Source organism: Hyla sarda, chromosome 5 (assembly GCF_029499605.1).
Source record: "Hyla sarda isolate aHylSar1 chromosome 5, aHylSar1.hap1, whole genome shotgun sequence".
Lineage (NCBI taxonomy): Eukaryota > Metazoa > Chordata > Amphibia > Anura > Hylidae > Hyla > Hyla sarda.
This window is the reverse complement of record NC_079193.1, coordinates 36,726,635-36,753,408: the sequence shown is the minus strand read 5'-3', so window position 1 is coordinate 36,753,408 and position 26,774 is coordinate 36,726,635. Positions and strand designations below refer to the sequence as shown.

Genomic DNA, 26,774 nt, shown 5'->3' with positions numbered 1-26,774 from the left:
GCATGCCCGGACAGCCGTTGGCTGTCCGGGCATGCTGGGAGTTGTAGTTTTGCAACAGCTGGAGGCTGCCTGGTTGGGAAACACTAGTCTAAGCACATCATCAGTCTCATCCTAGCCTATGTACATTCAGCTAAAAGGACATAATTCACACATTTCCTAACCTTGCTGGAAGGGGCTGGTAGCTGCGGCTGGACCAGTAGTATTCCGGCCACTGTTGGACTTTCGGCCACGCTGAATGGAGTTGTGACCCGGAGTCTTCTTGGGTTTGCCCTCTGACATTCGTGTTTCCAGGGCATCTTTCACACTTGATGGATGTGCAGAAACCTCCTGGAAATTTGCATTTGTGAACCGCGCCGCAGTTTCCTCCAAACGCTTTACTGAGCTGGTGACCGAGTTGTTGTTGTTGGTGCCGCAGGTGTACGACTGAAAAAGTTAGGTACAAAAGGGGGTAAATACGTTTAATTAGTTCAACAAGGTGCGATTCGTTTTATTGCAGGATAACTGCACACATAATAAACCTGTTAAAAATAATGCTGCGACTATAGAATTCACTTTACGACCTGGACTCAAAGCAAAGAAATACTTGCCCAAGGAGTAAGCTGCAGCTCTTTAAGGCTGGGATCACACCACGTTTTGTTAAATACAGTTCCCGTATACGGCTGGGAGGAGGGGGCGGGGCTTAATCGCGGCGCCCGCACTCAGCCGTATTCGGGAACCGTATTTAATGCTTGTCTATGAGCCGACCGGAGTGAACCGCAGCCTCCGGTCGGCTTCGTTTTCGGCCGTATGCGGTTTCCCGACCGTAGGCAAAAACGTGGTCGACCGGCTGAGTGTGGGTGCCACGATTAAGCCCCCCCCCCTCCTCCCAGCCGTATACGGGAACCGTATTTAACAAAACGTGGTGTGAACCCAGCCTTACTATTTTGGGATCGTATACGTTGAGTCTTACTAATAATGTCCCTGTGTTAAAATAACCAACCTAAGACTCGTACGCACAGCCATATGACACATCTCTATAGTATTCTTTGGGCTCAGACAGTACCTCCATGTATATGGTTAAAATTTGTTTTTGTTTTTCCTATCATTTAATACCGATTTGGCATCACATTTTGTATAAGGCTTCGTTCACACATAATGGAAATGCCCAAATTGTTTGTTTAAATTTTAAAACGTGTATCCCCATCCGGACATTAAGGGTAAAGCCACAGTATAAGTCATAAATGTCCAATATGAGTTGCCCCTCTGGGACCTGCATCGCTTTCGAGGATGGGGGTCCCAGCTTGTGACTGTAGAGGGTAGTCCGGAAGCTAAAAACACCCAAACAGGCTATTAAAGGGGTACTCCGGCAGAAAACACATTTTTTTAAATCAACTGGTGCCACAAAATTAAACAGATTTGTAAATGACTTCTATATAAAAATCTTAATCCTTCCAGTATTTATAAGCTGCTGTATGCTCCACAGGAAGTTGCATTTCTTTCTGGAGCTCTTCTTAGTCTGACCACAGTGCTCTCTGCTGACACCTCTGTTTGTATTAGGAACTGTCCAGAGCAGGAGAGGTTTGCTATGGGGATTTGCTTGTACTCTAGACAGTTCCTGACATGGACAGAGGTGTCAGCAGAGAGCACTGTGGTCAGACTGGAAAGAATTTCAGAAAGAAATACAACTTCCTCTGTAGTATACAGCAGCTGATAAGTACTGGAAGTATTAAGATTTTTAAATAGAAGTAATTTAAAAAATAATTTCCCCTGGAGTACCCCTTTAAGGCTGACTCTGAGCTCTACAGGTAGTTCTTTCTACCTCATGGCTTAGTTTTGCCATGCTATGCATTGTAAGCTGTGACATATTATATAGACAGGGCTATTTCTTTCCAAATCCCGTCCAATCATCTTAATTTACCACAAGTGACTTCAATCAAGGTGGAGAAACATCTCAGAGATGATCAAGACAAATGGGAGGAGCCAGAGCTAAATTTGTAATGTAATGTATTTTATTTTTAATTAATTAGTAAAACTCTATGGGGGAGATTCATCAAGACCTGTGCGGAGGAAAAGTTGACCAGTTGCCCATAGCAACCAATCAGATCCCATCTTTCCTTTTTCAGAAATGAAAAAAGCAATCTTATTGGTTGCTATGGACACAATTGGTCAACAGGTTTTGATAAATCTCCCTATATGTTCTTATTATGGGTGCATATTGATGGAGGAAACATAACAAAAAGTAAAAAAAAAAAAAAAGTTATGGGGTCTGAAGACTTTCCGAATGCATTGCAACTCCCCCAGAGGTTAAAGGGGTACTCCGGTGAAAACCTTTTTTCTTTTAAATCAACTGGCTCCGGAAAGTTAAACAGATTTTTACATTACTTCTATTAAAAAATCTTAATCCTTCCTGTACTTATTAGCTGTTGAATACTACAGAGGAAATTATTTTCTTTTTGGAATGCACTCTCATGCACATCATGAGCATTGTGCTCTCTGCTGATGTTATTATAATAATAATAACAAGTCTTTATTTATTTAGTGGGATTTGAACCCAAGTCCCCAGCATTGAAAGGCAGCAGAGCTACCACTAAGCCACCATGCTGCCCTTAGTATACATCTGCTATGCACGGTTGCTGAAATGGACAGAGATGTCAGCAGAGAGCACTGTGCTGGTGATGTCATCAGTGTTCCAAAAAGAAAGGAATTTCCTCTGTAGCATTCAGCAGCTAATAAGTACTGGAAGGATTAAGATTTTTTTAATAGAAGTAATTTACAAATATGTTTAACTTTCTGGCACCAGTTGATTTAAAAGAAAAAAGGTTTTCACCGGAGTACCCCTTTAATGAGAGTTGTGCAGACAGCATTGTATTGGTAGCTATGCTGCTTCTGTCATTTCAGAGGCATGGAAACGATGCAGGTCATGGTGCCACACTGTTCGTGCAAATTCCATTAACGCCGATAGGAGTTCTGCAATAATTTCTGACTGCTGCCATCGGCCACAAGCCGTCTCAAGAGGTCGGACCCGCATCTATTGATTAGAATAATGCTTTAAAGGGGTACTCCGGCGCAAAGACATCTTATCCCCTATGCAAAGGATAGGGGATAAGATGCCTGATCGCGGGGGTCCCGCTGCTGGGGACCCCCGTGATCTTCCACGCCGCACCCCGTTAGAATCAGCCCCTGGAGCGTGCTCTCTCCGGGTCTGATTACTGGTGATCACGGGGACAGAGCATAGTGACTTCACGGCACCGCCCCCTGTGTGACGTCACGCTCCACCCCTCAATTCAAGCCTATGGGAGGGGGCGTGACAGCTGTCACACGGGGGTGGAGCCGTGACGTCACAATGCTCCGTCCCCGTGATCGCCAGTAATCAGACCCGGAGCGAGGACGCTCCGGGGGCTGATTCTAACGCTGTGCAGCGGAGGATAAGATGTCTTAGCGCCGGAGTATCCCTTCAAAGGGGTACTCCGCTGCTCAACGTTTGAAACAAACTGTTCCTAACGCTGGAGCCAGGAGCTCGTGACATCATAGCCCCGCCTCCTCATGACGTCACGCCATGTCCCCTCAATGCAAGACTATGTCACGCCCCGTCCCATAGACTTGAATGGAGGGGGCGGGGCGTGACTATGACATCACAAGCTCCCGGCGTCAGCATTCGGAACAGTTTGTTCCAAATGCTTAGCAGCGGAGTACCATTTTAAATACTCCATCAGATGCATTGTTTTTGAAGGGGAGTAGGACGCAGTAGAAATAGACTCAACATCAAAATACTAATATATTTTCACACAAATTGCAACATAAAACACAAAGTAAAATTCATACATTGTGTTATGTCTAAAGCAGGGCCTGAGAGGAGAGGGCAGTGCGTGACACAGAGATTCAAAGAAAACGTAATAAAAAGAAGAATAAAGGACAAACAGGCACACACTGGCGATTTTACATAGTAATGCATTGAGAACATAAACATATGAGGGGAACACACTGAATTAATTATTTAGCTTTATTAGATGAAGCAGATGTGTAGCATGTAGATGTGTAATGTATTAGAATTAAATGACAATTTTGTTAATAAACAATGTAACTCATTACAAATGACAAATGGAAACAAAAACAAATAATAATAACTTCTAAACAAATCGATAAGAGTGACAAACGGCGTAAACACAGTTACGGATTTGTTGCTAGTAAACTTCACAATAACCGTAATTTGTCCTGATCTGTTCTGACCAATTACCGTCATTACATTATAAAAGCACAAATCAATAAAAACATTTAGCGCCTTCCTAATTACACCAAGGTGATCCGAAATGAGAGTCCGGGGCGGCCGCAAGCTCTGCCGACGGAAACATTAAGAGGGGCAGTCGGCATTTCTTCTTGATTGTTAACTAATCTGACATGGCGATAGTGAGTGACGGCTCCAGTTGAATCGCTCATATGCCGGACACAAAACTAAATTTAAGGCTAGAAAACCAACAACAATAATGATAGAAAAGGCATATAATTGGGGGAATAGCAGGGTGGCACCATCATATAGGCACAAATTACAGCCCAATATTTGGTAAAAATTACCACGTGAGTTGGGGAGAGCCGGGAATCACTACAGGGGTGCACACCAAATACAATAAATAGCTTTTCATAAATAGAAAAAAAAAAGTAGAAATTTTGATGGCACTCACCTATAAAAACATTAACTTTATTGCTTCACTTTAGAAGATGCTGGCTCACTGCTGGACAGGAAAAAAAAACAAGTTTTTGTTCCAGTCCAGCAGTGAGCCAGCATCTTCTAATATGAAGCAATAAAGTTTATGTTTTTATAGGTGAGTGCCATCAAAATTTCTACTTTTTGTTATAATAATGATAGTGTCCGTCACCCTTTCCTTTATTTTTGATGGCAGGACAAGTGTAGCCTGCAGCAGTATTCATACTAAACTTCTTAACATACTGGCCCTCATTTATTATTTTTCCACCTTTTTACTTTTTTATTTCTTTACATAGTGAATTTTCCATTCAGTTTTCCCTCCTATTCATGAATGTGGTTTTTACATGTCGGGAAACTTTGGCATAAAGAGGGAGGTTTCAATTTATTTTACCTCTCAGTTAAAGGGGTACTCCACCGCACACATCTCAGGTGATAAGATGTTAGATTGCAGGGGTCCCGCCGCTGGGGACCCCCGCGATCTCTGGGCTGGCACCCCGGTCATTCAGGTCACGGAGTGAACTACGCTCCGTTCCCAATGACTGGCGATGCCAGCCGCCACGCCCCTTCATTCAAGTCTATGTGAGGAGGCGTGACGGCTCTGTACTAGCTGTCACGCCCCCTCCCATAGACATGAATGGAGGGGCGTGGTATGGCGTCACGAATGCGGAAGCCGGAAATCACGGGGGTCCCTATCTTGCCTTTGGCCAGGGGATAAAATGTGTGCGGCGGAGTACCTCTTTAAAAGTAAAAAATCACAGCAAGAAAAGGTGCCAAAAACAGGGTGAACAATTTAATTGATAACTCGGATTGTAAAAATCTAGAAAACCAAAAGTGAAAGCTGAAAGTGGCAAAAGAAAAAAGAAAAAAAGAAAAGAAAATAAGGGGGGGGGGGTTGTTGGTGCACAAGGTTAAAGGGGTATTCCAGGCAAAACCTTTTTTTTTTATAAATATAAACTGGCTCCGGAAAGTTAAACAGATTTGTAAATTACTTCTATTAAAAAATCTTAATCCTTCCAATAATTATTAGCTTCTGAAGTTTTCTGTCTAACTGCTCAATGATGATGTCACGTCCTGGGAGCTGTGCATGATGGGAGAATATCCCCATAGGAACTGCACAGCTCCCGGGACGTGAGTCATCAGAGAGCAGTTAGACAGAAAACAACAACTCAACTTCAGAAGCTAATAACTATTGGAAGGATTAAGATTTTTTAATAGAAGTAATTTACAAATCTGTTTAACTTTCTGGAGCCAGTTGATATATAAAAAAAAGTTTTGCCCTGGAAAACCCCTTAAATAAATAAAGTAACATGCATTTTCCCAGATTTATATATCTAGATTTGCATAGATTTATACACCAACATTTAAACAGAATTTAAGTAGCAGATGAGAGCCCCTGTTTTGACAATTTATCTATATAGTGCCAACATATTGCATAGTCGCTGTACTAAGTTAGTCCGGAAAGAAAGTTGTGTAGTTCTTTCCAGTCTGACCACAGTGCTCTATGCTGCCACCCTTGTGTCAGGAACTGTCTGGAGCAGGAGCAAATCCTCAAAGCAAACTACTCCTGTGCCGGACAGTTCCTGACATGGACAGAGGTGCCAGCAGAGAGAACTGTGGTCAGACAGAAAAGAACTACACAACTTCCTCTGGAGTATACAGCAGCTGATAGGTACTGGGAAGGATTAAGATTTTTATGTAGAAGTACACCAGCTGATTAAAAAAAAATAAAAAAAAATAAAAAATCCCTCCATGGTAACCCTTTAAGGGAATGAATGAAATTCTCATTCACACATTTCTATAAGATAAATCACAGTTCTATGTGTGATGGATTTTTCTGTGCTTTTACCCTATCAACTTCGTTGTTAAAAATCAATGCAAATAAAAGATTAAATATTCTATATAAATAAACCAAGGGATGTTTCTTTAATCTTCAAATTCCTCAAATATCCCACCATGGACCATGACTTATCCTCTGATTTTGTGGTGCAGAGATCACATGGCTCTCTGGTATTTATGTTGAATGGTTTCATGACCAAGAATCATTCTTCCTCCTAAAATTGTGCATGGCCTGAAGGTTCACATTGAAGTTTCCTCTAAATTCAGGGGTTTTCTTTGTTTTTGTTTCTAATAAAAGGGTATTTCCATCCACTATACCAGTGCTTTTCAAACAGTGTGCCACCAGCTGTTGCAAAACTACAACTTCCAGCAGGCCCGGACAGCTGGGAAGGCTTGCTGGGAGTTGTAGTTTTGAAACAGCCAGAGGGACACTGCTTGGGAAACACTGCTTTAGAGACTGCGCTAAGGTACCGAATCAGAAGATAGGAGCACTGACTGGCCAGCAGCATCTCTAGCCAATTTCAATGGAACCCAAAAAGAGAAAATTTGTCTGCCCAGCATGGTGGATGCAGTCAAAGAATAATTTTTATTGTATCATATCATAACACCAGCATAAGGTATAGAAACTCCGACACGTTTCGGATCCTTTGGAGGCTTAGTCAGGGCATGCCATGACTAAGGGTCCAATGGATCCAAAACGCGTCTGCATTTGTATACCGTATGTTGGTGTTCTGCATCCAACATGCTGGACAGACACTCTTCTCTTTCCGGATTTCAGAGGTTGGAGACCATTGCTTTAGTGGCTTCTGAGGATACAGCAAATCTGTAGACAGGACAATACTTGGGTTATAAAAGACGTAGTTGATTCCGAACCTAAAGTGCATTTTATGAGGATTTCCAGGAATTAACATTTGCAGTATCCATAGAATAGGTCAGTATGCATAAATGCATCAGTGTATCTTGGAGAGAAAAAAAGTGAAAGGGTACCTCTCATGATCTTGTTAAAGGTTATAATCCTCCCAGTTCACTGCCCCATTTATGATAAACCACCCCTGCCTTTATTTTTATTATTTTTTTTAGTTTTCTACCTTGATATTGCTCTGTATTTTCTGCTCAGTCTCAGTCAGATTCACAGACTGGGAAGGGGCGTTGACCAGCAGGCGTGACATCATCTGAAGCCATACAGGGGAGAACTTCCTCCCTCATCTGCTACACACAGCCCAGAGCAGTTCAATGTGCGAGATGAGCTATGATTGGCTGCACACACACCCCTCAGCACTCCAGACTGTTATTCCTGATTTTGGACTTCTGCCAGGCCAGCAGGAGTCCAAAGTCTGTGCAAGAGATGAGGGAAATGTGCTCAAAACAAGTAGGAAGACACCTAGTGGCAGCTTTTTTAAACACAAATAAAACATAGGAAAAAAAAAAAAAAATTTAACAGAAAGATTTGATTTACCCTAAAGGAGTGCAATAGCAAAAATGAGTTTTAATAACGGAGCCAATGGAAAGAGGACTGGCACTTGTAGTGTACTGGGGACTCATTCCAGCAGGCTTGTGGTGAAAATTAAGTGCCCCTCCATGTTTTTATTGGACTCATCGCTACACACCCTGTTGTTCCTGTCACCAGTTACTACATCTTTCAGGAATAATAAACATGGCAGTACCATCTACATAAAGATGTATGATCATTTATATCTGCTGAGAGATTTAGTGTGACATCTCCAGGACTCTGTACAATCCTCACCCGGGTCATCATGGAGTGAGGCAGACGAGCCTTATACTGATCAATGTACACATTCCATATGATTCTCCTCTTCCTCGCTCACTCCAGTATGTCAGCACAAACCACCAGTGACCTCCGCAACTAAACAATGAAGACTTCTGACCAGTGAGATTATTTTGTTTAGCCCCATTCACAGACATTCCTCGCACCGGCCAACCCTGTATCTGATGGTTTTAGTTTTCAGTCCCTTATGTTCATACGGCCCCTTTGTGCCCGCAGATGTTCCCGAGATCCTATTCCTTCAAACACAGGTGTGCGAAAAACACTGAAAACCGAAGATTTTTTTATTTTCTTTAGAAGCCACTTAACATAACTGACCACCCAGTGTATTTCTAAGCCAATATTAGAACTCTTATGGAGTGGGGGGGGGGGGGAAGTACAATTTGATATCAAGGAATTTGTGTGAGAAAGGGAGATTTGGGTGAAGTTGGTAGTTCAAAAAGTCAGTGCAAATATACAGCAACAGGATATTTAATGAGCTCTTCCAGGAGGTCGTCCTCTATCTCAGCGTGACCTGTACCGCATCTCAGCTTCCTGGCGGCCAATGATATTGCCAACTTGAGAAACATGCACATTATGCTAAGAATAGGACAGCTACCTCTTACCGTATATACTCGAGTATAAGCCGAGTTTTTCAGCACGATTTTTCGTGCTGAAAACACCCCCCTCGGCTTATACTCGAGTGAACTCTCCACCCGCAGTGGTCTTCAACCTGCGGACCTCCAGAGGTTTCAAAACTACAACTCCCAGCAAGCCCGGGCAGCCATCGGCTGTCCGGGCTTGCTGGGAGTTGTAGTTTTGAAACCTCCGGAGGTCCGCAGGTTGAAGACCACTGCGGCCTTTGACATCATCCAGCCCCCTCTCACCCCCTTTAGTTCTGTACAGTACTCACCTCCGCTCGGCGCTGGTCCGGTCCTGCAGGACTGTCCGGAGAGGAGGTGGTCCGGTGGGATAGTGGTTCCGGGCTGCTATCTTCACCGGGGAGGCCTCTTCTAAGCGCTTCGGGCCCGGCCCCAGAAAAGTCACGTTGCCTTGACAACGACGCAGAGGTACGTTCATGGCTAACGTACTTCTGCGTCATTGTCAAGGCAACGCCTCTATTCCGGGCCCGCAGCGCGGAGAAGAGGCGCCCCCGGTGAAGATAGCAGCCCGGAACCACTATCCCACCGGACGACCTCCCCACCGGACAGTCCTGCAGGACCGGACCAGCACCGAGCCGAGGCGAGTACTGTACAGAACTAAAGGGGGTGAGAGGGGGCTGGATGATGTCGAAGGCCGCAGTGGTCTTCAACCTGCGGACCTTCGGAGGTTTCAAAACTACAACTCCCAGCAAGCCCGGACAGCCGATGGCTGCCCGGGCTTGCTGGGAGTTGTAGTTTTGAAACCTCTGGAGGTCCGCAGGTTGAAGACCACTGAGGGCGGATGATGAGAAGAGGATGATGAAGGGGGGGGGGTGTGGGATGATGACAAGAGGATGATGAAGGGGGGTGGGGATGATGACAAGAGAATGATGAAGGGGGGTGGGGATGATGACAAGGGGATGATGAAGGGGGGTGTGTGGGATGATTACAAGGGGATGATGAAGGGGGTGTGTGGGATGATTACAAGGGGATGATGAAGAGGGGTGGGGATGATAACAAGGGGATGATGAAGGGGGGTGTGGATGATGACAAGGGGATGATGAAGGGGGGATGTGTGGGATGATGACAAGGGGATGATGACAGGTGATGATGATGACGGTCTGGATGATGATAGGCGGTGATGATGATGAGGATGTTAATGACGGGTCTGGATGATGACAGGGGGGGATGATGTATTTCCCACCCTAGGCTTATACTCGAGTCAATAATTTTTCCTGGGATTTTGGGTTGAAATTAGGGGTCTAGGCTTATACTCGGGTCGGCTTATACTCGAGTATATACGGTATATACTGTTGTGTGTATTCATAATCATCTGGCCATGTGCCTTATATTGCTTGTTTGGGATCATACTTTAAAGTGAATTTATTGTTGACATTTTTAATTTATTTTAACTAAAACAAGAGTGAGATACTGAAATATGTTTTTTTTTATTTGTTTTTGTTTTCTGATTGTAATTTATTTTATTTTAAATACATTATTATGGGAGCAGCCAACTTGTCTGATCGGGTTTTTTAACAACATTAAGTAATATGCTCATCATTAAGCCCAATAGACAGAATGAACATGTCCAGACCCTATTCTTTGAATGGTGCAGGCCTGTAAGCATTCTCTGTGACCTCTGTGGGTAATCCTACAGGGGAGAGGAGGCTGAGCTGCTATGGTCTTCTCTATCTTCTAGTGTCACCTTTCACTGTAATGCTGTACTAGTCATTTTGCAGGAGCATCTGCCTTATCAGAACAAACACTGTGGTAAAGTCTAAAGGTGTCCGTATCTCTTCAGTCAACAGCTCTACTTCCTCCTGTCCTTCTATTACAAATGCACATGATTTTCTGCATGGGAAGAATAAGATGCAGCCGGCAAAGGTGACTGGCTGTGGCTTTAAAAAAGTTAAATATGTTGATGGAGCAAATGGAAAAATAGAAATAAAAAAAAAACGTACTTATCAAGCATAGATCCCCACAGCTTCCATTCGCCGTTCGATTCCTCCGATTTTCTCCCTGCTTTCAAGACGAGCACTGGTCACGACCTGCCAGCTCAGCCAATCACTAGGACGCAACAGCAGCCAGTGTTTGGCTAAGCAAGAAGGTCTTAATACAAGCGCTTGTCTTGGAAGAAGAGAGAAGATCAAGGGATTAGACGGAGGCAAACAGGAGCTGCGGGGGATCAGTGGTAGGTAAGTATGTTTTTTTTATTGTACTCCTGCCTAGCACATAATAATAATAATAATAAGGCTAGATAACTCCTTTAGTCTATGATAGACACTTAGAATGTGGCTCTGCTGTCACATAAACATCATTCATAATCATAACAAAAATATACGCAATGTAATTTTTCAGGAGAATAAATGTCCAGTATAAGACTGGAAAGAATAGTTTCCTGTAAATATAAATATATTCCGCTCTCCCTAAATAACAAACGCTGCTCTTTTTTGTGGGAAAATGGGGTCTCATGAATTCATGTATGGTTCTGCATCCCACCCCTGCACAATACACACGCACACAGGGAATGACTGATGCAGCAAGCTTCACCAACGTCCCTTCTAAACCTGCCATTAAAGGGGTACCCCGGTGAAAACCTTTTTTCTTTTAAATCAACTAGTGCCAGAAAGTTAAACAGATTTGTAAATTACTTCTATTAAAAAATCTTAATCCTTCCAGTACTTATTAGCTGCTGAATGCTACAGAAGAAATTCCTTTCTTTTTGGAACACAGATGACATCACGAGCACAGTGCTCTCTGCTGACATCTCTGTCCATTTTAGGAACCGTGCATAGCAGATGTATGCTAAGGGCAGCATGGTGGCTCAGTGGTTAGCACTGCTGCCTTGCAGTGCTGGGGCCTTGGGTTCAAATCCCACAAGGACAACAATAAATAAAGAGTTATTATTATTATTATAATGACGTCAGCAAAGAGAACTGTGCTTGTGATGTCATCAGAGAGAATTCCAAAAAGAAAAGAATTTAGCTGCTGAATACTACAGAGGAAATTCTTTTCTTTTTGGAATTCTCTCTGATGACATCACGAGCACAGTTCTCTTTGCTGACGTCATTATAATAATAATAATAACTCTTTATTTATTGTTGTCCTTGTGGGATTTGAACCCAAGGCCCCAGCACTGCAAGGCAGCAGTGCTAACCACTGAGCCACCATGCTGCCCTTAGCATACATCTGCTATGCACGGTTCCTAAAATGGACAGAGATGTCAGCAGAGAGCACTGTGCTCGTGATGTCATCAGTGTTCCAAAAAGAAAGGAATTTCTTCTGTAGCATTCAGCAGCTAATAAGTACTGGAAGGATTAAGATTTTTTAATAGAAGTAATTTACAAATATGTTTAACTTTCTGCCACCAGTTGATTTAAAAGAAAAAAGGTTTTCACCGGAGTACCCCTTTAATATCAACAGCAAGGTCAAAGCGGAGTGGGCATGACAACCCCACCGGACATCTAATCTACACAGGCGCTGTCGATATATATTTAGGGGATGGTAATTGTATGAAGGATCATGTGCATAAAATCACTCTGGGGCAGTTATGTAGGTCAACAATTTAAAAAAAAATGAATTTTTTTGCTTTTCTGGGAAAAGAAAGTGTTACAGCCGCTGTAGAGAGCAGAGTGGCCCCTATGATCTAGGTTAGGGCTCCAGAGCATCACTTTCGTGTTGTAGTAAAATTGTCCTAGCAATTGCCCAGATTTTGTTCTCTGCCCCCCTGGCCCGATTAAATCTATTCACTTTATCCCGTGTCACCCCAAAACAAGTTAAATGAAAGTAAATAAAGTTGTCTTCTCTTTTCCTCATCTCCACTGGAAAGATACAGACTTCTATACAAAAAAGGGGAGTGGATCGTAATGCCGACCGCTTTCCCGGCTAATAACTCTCGATCCCAGACAGTCTCAGGAGTGAAACCCGATGCAATCAACAACTTTTTCCATTTCTAATTCACAGTAACACTTACATTTTCACCCTACTGCAGTATTGTTATGTAAATGAGGCCTAACAGCATACTTGATATTAGTAATACAAGAGTAGCATCCCTACACATTACCTACACGAGTGTTAAAGGGGTATTCCGGGCCCGCTGCTGGGACCCTCCGCGATCTCCCTGCAGCACCCGCATTTTATGCAGAGCTGCGTCTCTAGTTTCAGAAACCTCTGAGTTTCCGGGACTGGGGACGTGACGTCACACCACACCCCCTCCATTCATGTCTATGGGAGGGGGCGTGATGGCCATCACGCCCCCTCCCATAGACATGAATGGAGGGGGCGTGGCATTACGTTGAAGGGGTACTCTGCCCCTAGACATCTTATCCCCTATCCAAAGGATAGGGGATAAGATGTCAGATCGCCGGGGTCCCGCTGCTGGGGACCCCGGGGATCGCTGCTGCAGCACCCCGCTATAATTACTGTGCAGAGCGAGATCGCTCTGCACGTAATGAAGGGCAATACAGGGGCCGGAGCATCGTTACGTCACGGCTCTGCCCCTCGTGACGTCACGGCCCGCCCCCGTCAATACAAGTCTATGGGAGGGGGCGTGGCAGTCGTCACGCCCCCTGCCATAGACTTGCATTAAGGGGACAGGACGTGATGTCATGAGGGGCGGAGCCATGAAGTAACGATGCTCCGGCCCCTGTATCGCCCGAACTCGCTCTGTACAGTAATGATGGTGGGGTGCCGCAGCGGCGATCCCCGGGGTCCCCAGCAGCGGGACCGCAGCGATCTAACATCTTATCCCCTAACCTTTGGATAGGGGATAAGATGCCAGGGGCGGAGTACCCCTTTAAGTCTCCAGTCCCGGAAACTAGAGACGCAGCTCTGCATAGAATGCGGGTGCTGCAGGGAGATCGTGGGGGGTACCAGCAGCAGGCCCCCCCGCGATCAGCCATCTTATCCCCTATCCTTTGGATAGGGGATAAGATGTTTTTGCCCGGAATACCCCTTTAACACATAAAATAAAATATTCCAATCACGAGGTTGCTAACTGAGCTAATGCATAGTAACCAAACACAGGAGACATTACTAGCATTAGGAAGGGGGGGGGGGGGGGGGGGGGGGGGGAGGGAATGCAACTTTTATAATCTTTTAGATTTATAATCTTTTCCGCACTGATGTAACAAACATTTACTGTTCCTACAATGACTGTGTTTTACTATGAACTATATCTACAGAAAAGTAAATAAGTATAAAAATATTAAAAATGTAAATAAAATTGTCACTATAATGTCAGCACACCGGAGCCTTAGTGTCATGTATACACAGCCTGTCCAAGCCTAAATGTCACATCTACAAGGTGCCGGGGTCTCATTAGTGTCCTGGAGCGCGGCGGTGGCCTCACCTTCTCAGTAGTCACAGTCAGAGAGGGAACTAATGATGCCAAAGGCTCCATTTGCTTTCTGGATTTCTGTCTGTGCTTTTCCTTCTCCTTATGCTTCTGAAACAAATAAGGGAAATTCGTAAGTATTCATTCAGCGGCTTCAAAAAACAAATAGGTTCTCAATATTTGATTGATTTTATTGTGTATGTACATATATATGTTGTTATAAAACAGAGATAGCTAATGACCATTGTGCTGAAGGCATGCCGGTCTCCAGCCGTGCACATGTTTAGTGCTGCTTGTGAAACCTTAAACCACACACACATTTAGGCCATGTTATCAGTATCTGCCTTAAAGGGGTACTCCCCCTCTAGACATCTTATCCCCTATCCAAACAGATAGGGGATAAGATGTCTGATCGCGGGGTCCCGCCGCTGGGGACCTCCCTGCTGCACCCGGCATTCGTTTAGAGGGTGAAATGCCTGAGGCTTGTGACATCATGGCCACGACCCGCTCGTGACGTCATGGCCACGCCCCCTCAATGCAAGTCTATGGGAGGGGGCGTGACGTCCCCCTCCCATAGACTTGCATTGAGGGGGCGTGGTCGTGATGTCACGAGCGGGTCGTGGCCGTGACACCACGAGCCTCTGTCCCACACCACCAGTCATCCGGCACAAAGCGAAGTTTGCTCCGTGCAGCGGATGTCTGGGGAGCCATAGCCGAGATCACACATCTCATCCTCTATCCTTTGGGTAGGAGATAAGATGTCTAGGAGTGGAGTACCCCTTTAAAACAAAATGGACTAGATTGCCTTGTCAGACTTCAATAATCCATACATTGGGATAGATCTATTAATGCATTTGCAGTTGGGGTTTTGCTTTTCTGTGCCCTTTTTTAGGTGCATTGTAAATAGTAAGTTTATTTTATTACTTATGTACACAGGCAAAAGACGTGATATCGGCGTTTATTACTTTAGAAAGTGGCCATGTTATGTAAAGGCTATGGAGTCACAGGGACTTTGGCTGTGACACAGGTCACACAGCCAAAAATTGAGGCTTGGCTAGTGCTATGCAGAAGAGAAACCCAGGACTGTGTGCATTCACTCTGAGCCTGTCTTCCTCTTCCAGAGGGTCTTTGCTGTGTTTGAAATGTAAAATCAAGACTGTCCCTCCTTATATCTGTCCACCTGTAAAGTTGTCCTATGGTGCTGTCACTTTTGTAGCTTGTCATTATTACCAGCAGTTCACTGCTTAGACCAGGGCTGCTTTTGTGAAGTACTCAGTCTTGCTATAATGCAAGAGAAGATTTTTTTTTTCTTTCTGATGCAGCGTAATATAATTCTATGGCGTTGGGTCTAGTGCTTGGTGCTATGGAGACAGTGAAAAGCTCTGTCCCCTAATGCTGAATTATATACAGCAGGGTGCAGGAAGAAAGAGCGGTCTATAAGCTATTCCGTTGACGAATTTTAAAATCAAAGTTATTTAGATAAATTTCATTCGTACAATAGTACATTTTTCATAAAACACTAAAAGGTACACTTTAAAGGTGCCCATACACCCTCACACCGGTCAGCTATTTGTACCGTCCCCCATATACACATGCATGCACAGTTCAACCTAGCATGCACTTGATTTCAATAGGGAGCAAATGGAAACTGAGCCTCCTCCTCTGGCGGCAGTATTTTTTTTTTATCTCTAAAGAAAATATAAAATTCTTCTCTGTCCCAGCCTCCTCTGAAATGGGGGCCTTAAGATAAGAGTCACACAGTGTTTTGCATAGTTTTTGCATAGCATTTTGTTGATGCTTTTGGTCAAAAATCCCTCTGGTTAGTTGATACTTAAGGGTCTATAGCAAATTATTTAATAGTGTCTATATACAAGGTTTTTTTGGCATTTTTTTTCCAAAACATAAAATGCCATTGTTGAAGAGAAAAAAAACATGAAAAAAAACCACAGCAACAAATTAAAAAATGCCACAAAAATACCTGTAACAAATGCCATGCAAGAAGCCTGTAAATGTTGCAAAAAAATAAAAATAAAAAAATAAAAATAAATAAAAAAAATACCTGGAACAAATGCCATGCAAGAAGCCTGTAAATGTTGCAAAAAAAATTATAAATAAAAAATAAAAAAAAGATGCAAAAATTGTGTGCCAAATTTTTTTTCTTCATTATTACCATTTTCTTGCCAATGGTGTAGATAGCTTTGCTCCTAGTAGGAATACACCTAATTTTGGTTTCTGAACAATGAAACATTTCTTACATGCTGAAATTAATCAAATGAACCCAAAGTCAAAAATATATATTTTTTTTCTCTCTGTTATGTGTGTTCAGTATTGTAGAAGACTTTTCCAAAAAAAAAAAATTTACAGGAAATAATCTGCAACACATCTGCAAAATAGGGCAAGATATTTTTATTAGAACAAAGGAAGAAGAGAAAACACCCTACGGAAAGACCGATGCTGACAGATGGACTATTTCAGCTTTGAGAAAAAACAATCCACCCTATTAAATATCAGGGGCAATTTTGATAGTTAACCGACCTTTTGGCTTTTAGATCTCAGGAGACGTTTCCTGGGACTATTAAATGTCTGTTCTAACCATCGCTTATTTAAGGACACACATGGCTCTTCTGCAGCATAAATGGTTTCTAGGATTTTAAATTCTATATATCAGCCCAGGTTGCAAACATGGTGGGAATAATCTACAGCGACAATTCTTTATATTTCAGGGATGATAACACGAAGAATTAATAAGGGTACAAACTCAGCAAGTTACTGTTTAGCAACAAAGGCAAAAATAAATAAATAAATAAATAAATAAAGTAAAATATTTGAAAACTTTACAGCAAAAGGCCTTAGAAGCTCTTTGGCAGGAAGCCTGGAGCGCTGGGGTTGGGGAGAACGGCGATTACTTTAAATGTGAAAGGGAATTCTGGGTCAAAAAATGTAACGTGTCATCCTTTCCTCTCTACGGTGTTTAACAATTCCACGTGGTTTTCTTACTACACAATGGGAGAGATTTATCAAAACCTGTGCAGAGGAAAAGTTGCCCAGTTGCCCATAGCAACCAATCAGATGGCTTCTTTCACTTTGCAGAGGCCTTGTTAAAAATAAAAGAAGTGAGCTGATTGGCTGCTATGAGCAACTGAGCAACGTTTCCTCTGGACAGGTTTTGATACATTTCCCCCAATGAGATAGTGAGTGCCAGACAAATCTTTTTGTCTTCCTGTACAATTGGATAGTAACCTCACCTAATGTATATAAAAAACATACAGTGGTCCCTCAAGTTACAATATTAATTGGTTACGGGACGACCATTGTATGTCGAAACCATTGTATGTTGAGAACAGAACTCTATGGAAACCTGGTAATTGGTTCTGAAGCCACCAAAATGTCATCCAAAAAATATGAAAAAGTGAGGATTAAAGAAAAATAAGTAGATAACTAATATAGATAAAGCAAATCCTTACATATAAAAGTAAGAAAGATCTGCTGGGAGCTGTAAATTACTGTCTATGTCAGTGTTTCTTAACCAGGGTTCCTCCAGCTGTTGCAAAACTACAACTCCCAGCATGCCCGGACAGCCGTTGGCTGTCCGGGCATGCTGGGAGTTGTAGTTTTGCAACAACTGGAGGCACCTGGTTGGGAAATAATGGTTTATGTAGGGGACAGGAGATTCTTCAGGGTCCTATACAGTACACCCAGTGTCCCAAATGGAGCCGCCCATACTTGGTGTCCAAAAGAAAAGCTAAACCTGGCACAGCTAAAGAGTAGTACAGAACATGTAATACCTCCCTGTACTGTAGGGGGCGCTACCAGACACCAGTCAGTGCATACGCTTCAGTAATACAGGTAAAGAGTAGTACAGGACATGTAATACCTCCCTGTACTGTAGGGGGGCACTACCAGACACCAGTCAGTGCATGCACTTCAGTAATACAGGTGATTTACCAGTAAAATGCCCATTCTGATTGGTCGGTTCTTCCAGCCATTGACATGTTTCACAGATCTGGACTGTCTGTACATTGTAAGTTGAGTCTGGTTTCAAGTTACGATGGTCGAGATAAAAACATTGTATGTTGAGGCCATTGTAAGTTGAGGGATCACCGTACTGTTATTGTGGCTATAACTAAGGGGCTGCTAACATCACGACTTTGATGCATGTTTATCGTAAATGTGAAATGTAAACATAAAACAAAAACAAACATATACAACCTTATGGATACATCTTTGTTTTTATTTTGTTTTTATGCAAACAAAAAGGATATTTTTTTAACACTTACTGCAAAATCTCTTTCTCGAAGGATCCATTGGAGGACACAGACCGTGGGACACAGACCGTCACCTCCTAGGGACAGCAAGATAAACCCACGGTCTGTGTCCCCCAATGGAGCCAATAGAGAAAAGGAGATTTTTTAACACTTACCGTAAAATATCTTTCTCGAAGGATCCATTGGGGGACACAGACCGTGGGTGTATCTTGCTGTCTCTAGGAGGTGACGGTCTGTGTCCCCCAATGGAGCCGATAGAGAAACGCATTTCTATGTTTTAATTCTTCTACTTAACCCCTTAAGGACGCAGCGTTTTTCCATTTTTGCATTTATATTTTTTCCTTATCACCTTCTAAAAATCATAACGCTTTCAATTTTGCACATAAAATTCCATATGATGGCTTAATTTTTGCGCCACCAATTCTACTTTGCAGTGACAGTCATTTTACCAAAAAATCCACGGCGAAATGGAAATAAAATTCATTGTGCGACAAAATTGAAGAAAAAAAAACTTCATTTTGTAAATTTTGGGGGCTTCCGTTTCTACGCAGTAAATTTTTCGGTAAAAATGACACCTTATCTTTATTCTGTAGGTTAAAATGATACCCTACTTATATAGGTTGGATTTTGTCGTACTTCCCAAAGAAATCATAATTACATGCAGGAAAATTTATATGGTAAAAATACTCATCTTCTGACCCCTATAACTTTATTTTTCCGCGTATGGGGCGGTATGAGGGCTCATTTTTTATCGGTACCATTTTTGTATTGATCGGACTTTTTGATCGCTTTTTATGCATTTTTTCATGATATAGAAAGTGACCAAAAATACGCCATTTTGGACTTTGGAATTTTTTTGTGCATACGCCATTGACCATGAGGTTTAATTAACAATATATTTTTATAGTTCGGACATTTCTGCACGCGGCGATACCACATATGTTTATTTTTATTTACACAGGTTTTTTTTTTATGGGAAAAGGGGTGATTCAAACTTATTAGGGAAGGGGTTAAATGACCTTTATTAACTTTTTTTTTTTTTTTCACTTTTTTTTTTGCAGTGTTATGGCTCCCATAGGGCGCTATAACACTGCACACACTGATCTTTTACACTGATCCCTGCAAAGCCATAGCTTTGCATGGATCAACGTTATAGGGGGTTGATTGCTCAATCCTGTCGCTCAGGCTTGGAGCAAACAAACGCCGATCGGACGCGACGGAGCAAGGTAAGGGGACCTCCACTTGCATCCTAGCTGATCAGGACATCGAGATTTTATCACAATGGCCCTAATCAGCCCGACTGAGCTGCCAGGAAGCTTCTACTTTCGCATTAGATGCGATCAACTTTGATCGATGCTTCTAAAGCGTTAATAGCGCGCGGCACAACGACCTGTGCCGCGCACTATTAGCCCAGGGTCCCGGCTATCATAAGCCGCCGGGACAGACCCGGTATGATGCGGGGTCATGGCGTGACCCCGTTTTAAATACCGGGACTGGGCTCAGGGCGTACAGGTACGCGCAGCATCCTTAAGAGGTTAAAGGGGTACTCCGCTGCTCAGCGTTTGGAACAAAACTGTTCCGAACGCTGGAGCCGGGAGCTTTTGACGTTGTAGCCTCGCCCCCTCATGCGAGGGGGCGTGATGACTGTCACGCCTCCTCCCATAGACTTGCATTGAGGGGGCGGGGTGTGACGGCATAAGGGGGTGGGGCTATGATGTCACGAGCTCCCTGCTCCAGCATTTGGAAGAGTTTGTTCCAAACGTTGAGCAAAGGAGTACCCCTTTAAAAAAGAAAAAATACATAAAAGTATGGAAACAAAAAGCTATGTTTTCATGCATTTCCCACATATGTCAGGTATATGTTTTTCATGAAGGACAGATAAGCGTGATCTGCTACACTATTCCATTCAATAAAAAAGTATATAAATATAAACGAGGCAAAGCATAATTATTACACACTATTGCAGTAAGCTTTTCCGGGTCAGGTCTATTTGTACAATTAGCAATAAGTTTCTATATGTTTTTTGAGCATTCAAATGTACTTGCTGATAGCAAAACCACGATCTGAACAGTCACTAAGAACAATACAATAGCCTTATACACACAGCAATGACAGGTCCCTCTCTATACAAAAATAGGATCAAACCTATGAATCACTTCGGGCTGGGCATGAAGAAGTCAGTGAGACCGCCTCCCGGACACCTCCTCGGTGCCCCAGCTTAGATTTAAAGTTTCCAGGAAAAAACTTTTTTTTTTAATCAACTGGCTCCAGAAAGTTAAACAGATTTGTAAATTACTTCTATAAAAAAATCTTAATCCTTCCAATAGTTACCAGCTGCTGAAGTTGAGTTGTTCTTTTCTGTCTGACAACAGTGCTCTCTGCTGACATCTCTGCTTGTCTCGGGATCTGTCCGGAGCATAAGAGGTTTGCTATGGGGATTTGTTCCTACTCTGGACAGTTCCCGAGACAGGTGTCATCAGAGAGCAGTTAGACATAAAATAACTCAACTTCAACAGCTGAAAAGTACTGGAAGGATTAAGATTTTTTTAATAGAAGTAATTTACAAATCTGTTTACCTTTCCGGAGCCAGAGGATATAGTTGGTATTGTTACTGCCTTTCAGAGCAAATAAAAGTAGTCTATAACAAGGGAGACTGTTGGGATTTTATGCTGAAAATTAATTAGTGAATCTATAGGACTCTTAGGCCCCGTTCAAATTCCGGACTATGCAGGAAAAAATGAACATGTAAATTCTGTGGAATCCGCTCGAAAATGCATTGGTGTCAAGGGAGAGGCGCATTTCCAAGCATTCTCAGCAGATTGTCTGGCCGCAATTTTTGGGTCTGGAAACTCAACCGTGTGAATAGGGGCTTATGGTGTTAGAGTCAAGCTGGACTAGCCAATGGTCATCTAGTGTTAAAGGGGTACTCCGCTGCTCCGCGTTTGGAACAAACTGTTCCGAATGCTGGAGCCAGGAGCCCGTGACGTCATAGCCCGCCCCCTTATTACATCACGCCCCGCCCCTTCAATGCAAGTCCATGGGAGGGGGCATGACATCATGATGGGGCAGGGCTATGACATCACAAGCTCCCGGCGTCGGCTCCAGCATTCGGAACAGTTTGTTCCAAACGCTGAGCAGTGGAGTACCCCTTTAACTATTTTGGACAGAGTGGTAGCTCAGTGGATAGAGCGCAGCACTGGGATCCGGGATATTGTTGTTTTTTTTTCTTTTCCCCTTTATTATATCATTTTCAGGTTACAATAAAAAAGGAACATATCCTCATATACAAAAAAAACAAAAACAAATGTTTTCTGAGAGAGAGAGAGACTGATGTGAAAGGCAATACTTTTTACAGCACTGCAGAACAAGTATGTGCCATCTAAGCAACATAAACATAACCATCAATGGGGAGGTTATTGCACTTGAACAGACTATAGGAGGCAGTGGGGTGAAACTACTGTAAGACTCATCAAATCTGAATCTATATTGGTCATTGATTCGTTTAGTCTTAAAGAAAAATCTTTCCTTTTCCGTAGTGTTCTAGTTCCCTGCAGAAGTCGGGTATGACACGGTGCCAGGACACCTCTTACTTTAGATTTGCTCATCTGTAGAGACAAGCAAACCCAATACTGATAAGATAGAATTTAGGTTAACTGACCCTTTAAAGTATTTCATGGATTCACTGACTTTCAGAAAAATGATGAGCAGGATTGTTGTGACTATGTGCAGAAAGTTCTCTATTCTGAGGCAGAAACATAGCCTGAGTCCAATCAATATAGCTGCAAACTCAACCAAATGCCATGTGTGTTATCAGATAGTGATCAGCCCGTAAGCGCCGCGCTAGAGACACAAGTGACTGCTCTGGGGCTGACAACATCATGGCTGAGACAAGAAGCAGAGCGCCGGCTGCACAATAGCATGAAGTCTTGCTTTACAGGACGCTTTGGTATGGCTTCCTTATAATCCATTTGAGGAGATTTGGAGGAAAAGCATTTCTTCCTCAATGGTAATCGGAGCAAACCCATTTTTAAAGCAACAGCCTGGAGGCTTTTTCCCTCCTTACATCACCAGGCCTTTTCAGATAAGCGCAGCTACATGATCTTCTCCGGGTACCTTGGGGAATGGCACTTCACAATAGAAGCAGTTTGTATTTTCCTGAGGTTCCACGTGAATGAAGTTGCAGGAAGAAGGGCAAGAATAATGGATTGCCATCTGCACAATATATCAGTGAAGCTGCCACATTTCAGAAGCTCAATAACATTGAAAACAAAGAACTGAACCCGATCCTATACCCTCATGGTCAGTGCAAAATTGTTCCTCTGGAACCCCTCTCTACCAGGCAGCCATGCAACCTTTCTATAAACAAGAGTCGCAGTTAAATGGGCACTGTCAGAATCAAAAACCTTTTATATGTTGGACATCTTGGTAAAACATTCATCTTTCTTATAAACTTCATAAGAAATTGATATCTACTTTTTACAGAAATCATGGCTTATAAATAGACCACTAGGGGTCCCCATACCATAAAGAACATAATCCTGTCCGCCTGCAGCATCATTTTTGTCCCAGCTGAAGCACATGCAGGAACAAATTTCAGAAAGTGAGTGCTGGGACTCAGACTGCAGAATGAATACAGATAGCAGGGGGTTACAGAGCAGTCTGCAGTGATTGCATGAAGAGACCCAGCACAGCACAGCAGACTCAGGGAGGAAGTAAATGCATGGTGAGTGAGGGTGGGCTCAGTGCTGGCCTCAGACATGCCCCTTCCTGAGCAGTGGATGTCACAATGAGTAAGCAGCAGAAGAGAGGGATATGTGAGCCAAATACAGAAGCTAGACACATAAAAAAAGGCTGGTGGTCAATTGTACAGCAGGTAAGGGTGGCTCCATATTGTATCTCCATTTCACATTCCATTTCAAAGACTGAAGAAGCACCAGTCCTCTATGTATAAAGAAATTTGTAGATTCTAACAGCTATTTCTGACTTTTATAAGTAAGGACCTGCTTTATGTGTATTAATTATCTTTCATATTAATTTTTTTCTTTTTGAGTGACATTGTGTAGACCTTGGAACAAATTACTAGTTTTGGTCTCGAGATATAATAATAACAACAACAACTATTTATTTATATAGCGCACACATATTCCACGGCGCTGTACACTCAAATTGGTTCCTGTCCCCATTGGGGCTCACAATCTTATCTTATCAGTATGTTTTGAATACAATGGTTTCAACTTACAATATTCGTCCTGGAATCAACCAATATTATAACTTGAGGGACCATGGTGTATCAAAAATGAGAGTTGGTTCCCATAACTGTAACACAAGTCTAGATGATCCGCCTGGGATTGTCTCTAAGCTCAAAGAGTACCTATCATGAACTCATCTGTCCCTGACTCTTCCTGACTTTTTCTAAAACCCCTTTCCTACCTTCATCAATCCCTTGTTAGTTGCTCACTTTGCTGCCATCTGTGAGAGAGGAAGGGGGAGTGGCCCAGTAGGCATGTCACCAGCTGAAGCCTGGCTGTACTCACTTCTGCCCTTATTCTGCAACTGGCTTGTAATCAGGGGCACTGCGATCCTGCTTGTAATCAGGTAATGGGGGAGGGGGTTGTATCATGCGCTGCGATCCTGCTTATAAACACGTGTGTGGCGCGGTGTTGGGAGCTGCAATCCAGCTGCTGTCCTGCTTGTAATCACAGGGGTGGGGGGAGGGGGTGGAGTCAGGCTCTGGGGGACGGTGTTTGTCATTACGGGCAGACACAACAGCCGTCCTGCCTGCCGTCCACAGCGGGTCTAATTGACAGGCAGGGAGCTACACTGTGCTTTTCATTGAGAGTTCGGACTCATGCCAGGCCGACATGAGTCCGAAATCAATGAGCCGGGACACGTAGAGAGACCCCTAGTGGTCAGTTTTTAAAAGAACAAAAAAAATAAAAAAAAATAAAATATATATATATATATATACATATATAGATACATTTTTGTTAATCACATTGTATTAGAAAGTTGTTTCTAATACATTGATTAACAAAATATAAAAAGGTTTTTTTGGTGACAGGTACTCTAACATAAAAGTTCAGTAAAACGTTCTTCCATGTTACAGGGATTCGTCTGCCTTTGCTCACAGTGCCTGTTGCTTTATAATGGTCATAATAGAGAATCGGCCCATTACAAGTCAGTGAAGAATACCGATTTTAATAAATTGATCAAATCGGTCACAGCAAATCATTGTATCTGCCATGGACATGCAACAATCCAAGGCAAACTGTATATACAGCATTTGAGCTTTGCATTGAAAAGTATAAACTTCAGACACACACATCCGATAGAAGGCTCAGACGTCTGCTACTGTTAGGGTCTATTTACGTGTACAGTATCCTGCACATTTCTGATATGGAGGATTTCAAGCTAAAGATTTTTTGCAGCAGAGTTCAATGCAAACTAAAAGACTAAACAGTTTCAAATTGTGTGCATCAAATAAGCACAGGATACAGTATGTGTGTGTGAATATACCCTAATGGCTTATAGCAGCATATGTCCCTTGTAGAATCTCAAATTAATAAAAAAAATAAAATAAAAGGTTGATCCAGCATACAGAGTTTGAGGTTCTGCAGCTAATAAAACCTATGCCTATCCACATGTCTGATGGATGTCGTAGTACAGGGGGCAGGGGGTCGTAGTACACTTGCCAATAAAAACCCAGTAGGGCTAATCACTGGCCGAAACAATGTCCCTTTTGGAAGTTTTGAAAGGTGGAGGTGAGAGGGACCCTGATCTGGAGATTGTAAGGGGGTCCCAGTGGTCAGACCCTGTGATCAGACACTAATTCCCTATCCTGTGTCGCATTTTTTCCACTATTGAAAAGAAGGTTCTTAAATTTTTTTAAGGAAGGGCAGAAGTCTTTAAAAAGGAACTACCGTATTTTTCGCCGTATAAGACGCACATTTTCTTTCCCAAAACTGGGGGGGGAAAGTTGGTGCGTCATATACGGCGAATACCTGCGGCAATCAACAGCCGGGACCCGTGGCTAATACAGGACATCACCGATCGCGGTGATGCCCTGTATTAACCCTTCAGACGCGGCGATCAAAGCTGACCGTCGCGTCTGAAGCGAAACTAACACTAACCCGGCTGTTCAGTCGGGCTGTTCGGGACCGCCGCGGTGAAATAGCGGCGTCCCGAACAGTTTACAGGACACCGGGAGGGACCTTACCTGCCTCCTCAGTGTCTGCTCCGTGCCGGGATCCCCGGCATGGCCGGCACTCTCCTTCGTCGTCATCCAATAGGAGCGGAGTGCGGAGCGACGTGATGATGGAGACAGAGAGCGTGGATCCCGGGGAAGAAGACGTCCGGGGCGTTGGGGACACCACGGGGACGCGGCGACAGCGATGGAGCGACATCCAGGGCAGCGGCGACGGGTCTGGAGCGGCGGGGACAGGTGAGTACTACCTCCTATCCAGTGGTCTTCAACCTGCGGACCTCCAGATGTTGCAAAACTACAACTCCCAGCAACTACAACTCCGTTGGCTGTCCGGGCATGCTGGGAGTTGTAGTTTTGCAACATCTGGAGGTCCGCAGGTTGAAGATCACTGTTGGGTGCAGAATCTTTTTTTTCTAGATTTTGCACCTTTAAAATACGGTGAAAACGGTGAAAAATACGGTATATATATCGATTTGCTGAAAAGCTCCATAACATTAAGGGACTGTTTATTCAACATGACAGTTTTCCTTTAATCAACATTGGACAAACAAAAAATCAGATTAGTGGCACAAATCACAAAAAGAAGATAAAATAAGAATAGATACGGAGTGTAAGAGCAGGAAAGAAACCTCTTCATCTTGGGCGGGACACTTGTTTTATCATTTCTTTAGTATGATATCTCAGCATTAAAAATTGATTATTGTTTCCATTTATTTGGAAAAAACGAAACTTGTCTAACACATTCTACATCTAAAAATTAACAAATAAAATCTTTCCTCCACTGGATACACATTAGTACTCGATCTGCTTTACAGCTCTGATTTTACCTAAACTCCTATGTATTCCCAAATAACAAACATGTCCTCTAAAGGGTAACCCCGACACGTCTCCTGAGTTTAGTCCACAGCGAGAAGGTAATATTGCAGCTTCTCGACGATTTCTCTATGGTACCCCTCCTATGCCAAGGGACTCACGCTGCCAGCACTTCGCTCTATTCATGCGGTAACAAGAGAATCCTCCAAGACTTAAATAATTCTCCTGATATTTGGGATT

At 43.1% G+C, this 26,774-nt stretch overlaps 1 protein-coding gene across 9 annotated transcripts in view; it reads right to left on the bottom strand.

Annotated features, from left to right (window-relative positions):
- Nucleotides 1-26,774, bottom strand: part of MLLT10 (MLLT10 histone lysine methyltransferase DOT1L cofactor) — a 258,622-nt gene that overhangs the window by 86,766 nt on the left and 145,082 nt on the right. For 8 of the 9 annotated variants that reach the window (XR_008843863.1, XM_056519263.1, XM_056519266.1 and 5 more), the window contains 2 exons: nt 14,268-14,363; nt 162-423 (listed from right to left, as the gene is read on the bottom strand). Coding sequence is in view for 8 of the 9 variants with exons in the window: in XM_056519263.1 (XP_056375238.1) it covers nt 162-423; nt 14,268-14,363 (358 nt within the window). In the remaining variant the exon portion in view is untranslated. The remainder of the gene's footprint in view (nt 1-161; nt 424-14,267; nt 14,364-26,774) is intronic. The other variant, XM_056519264.1, reaches the window with a different exon arrangement.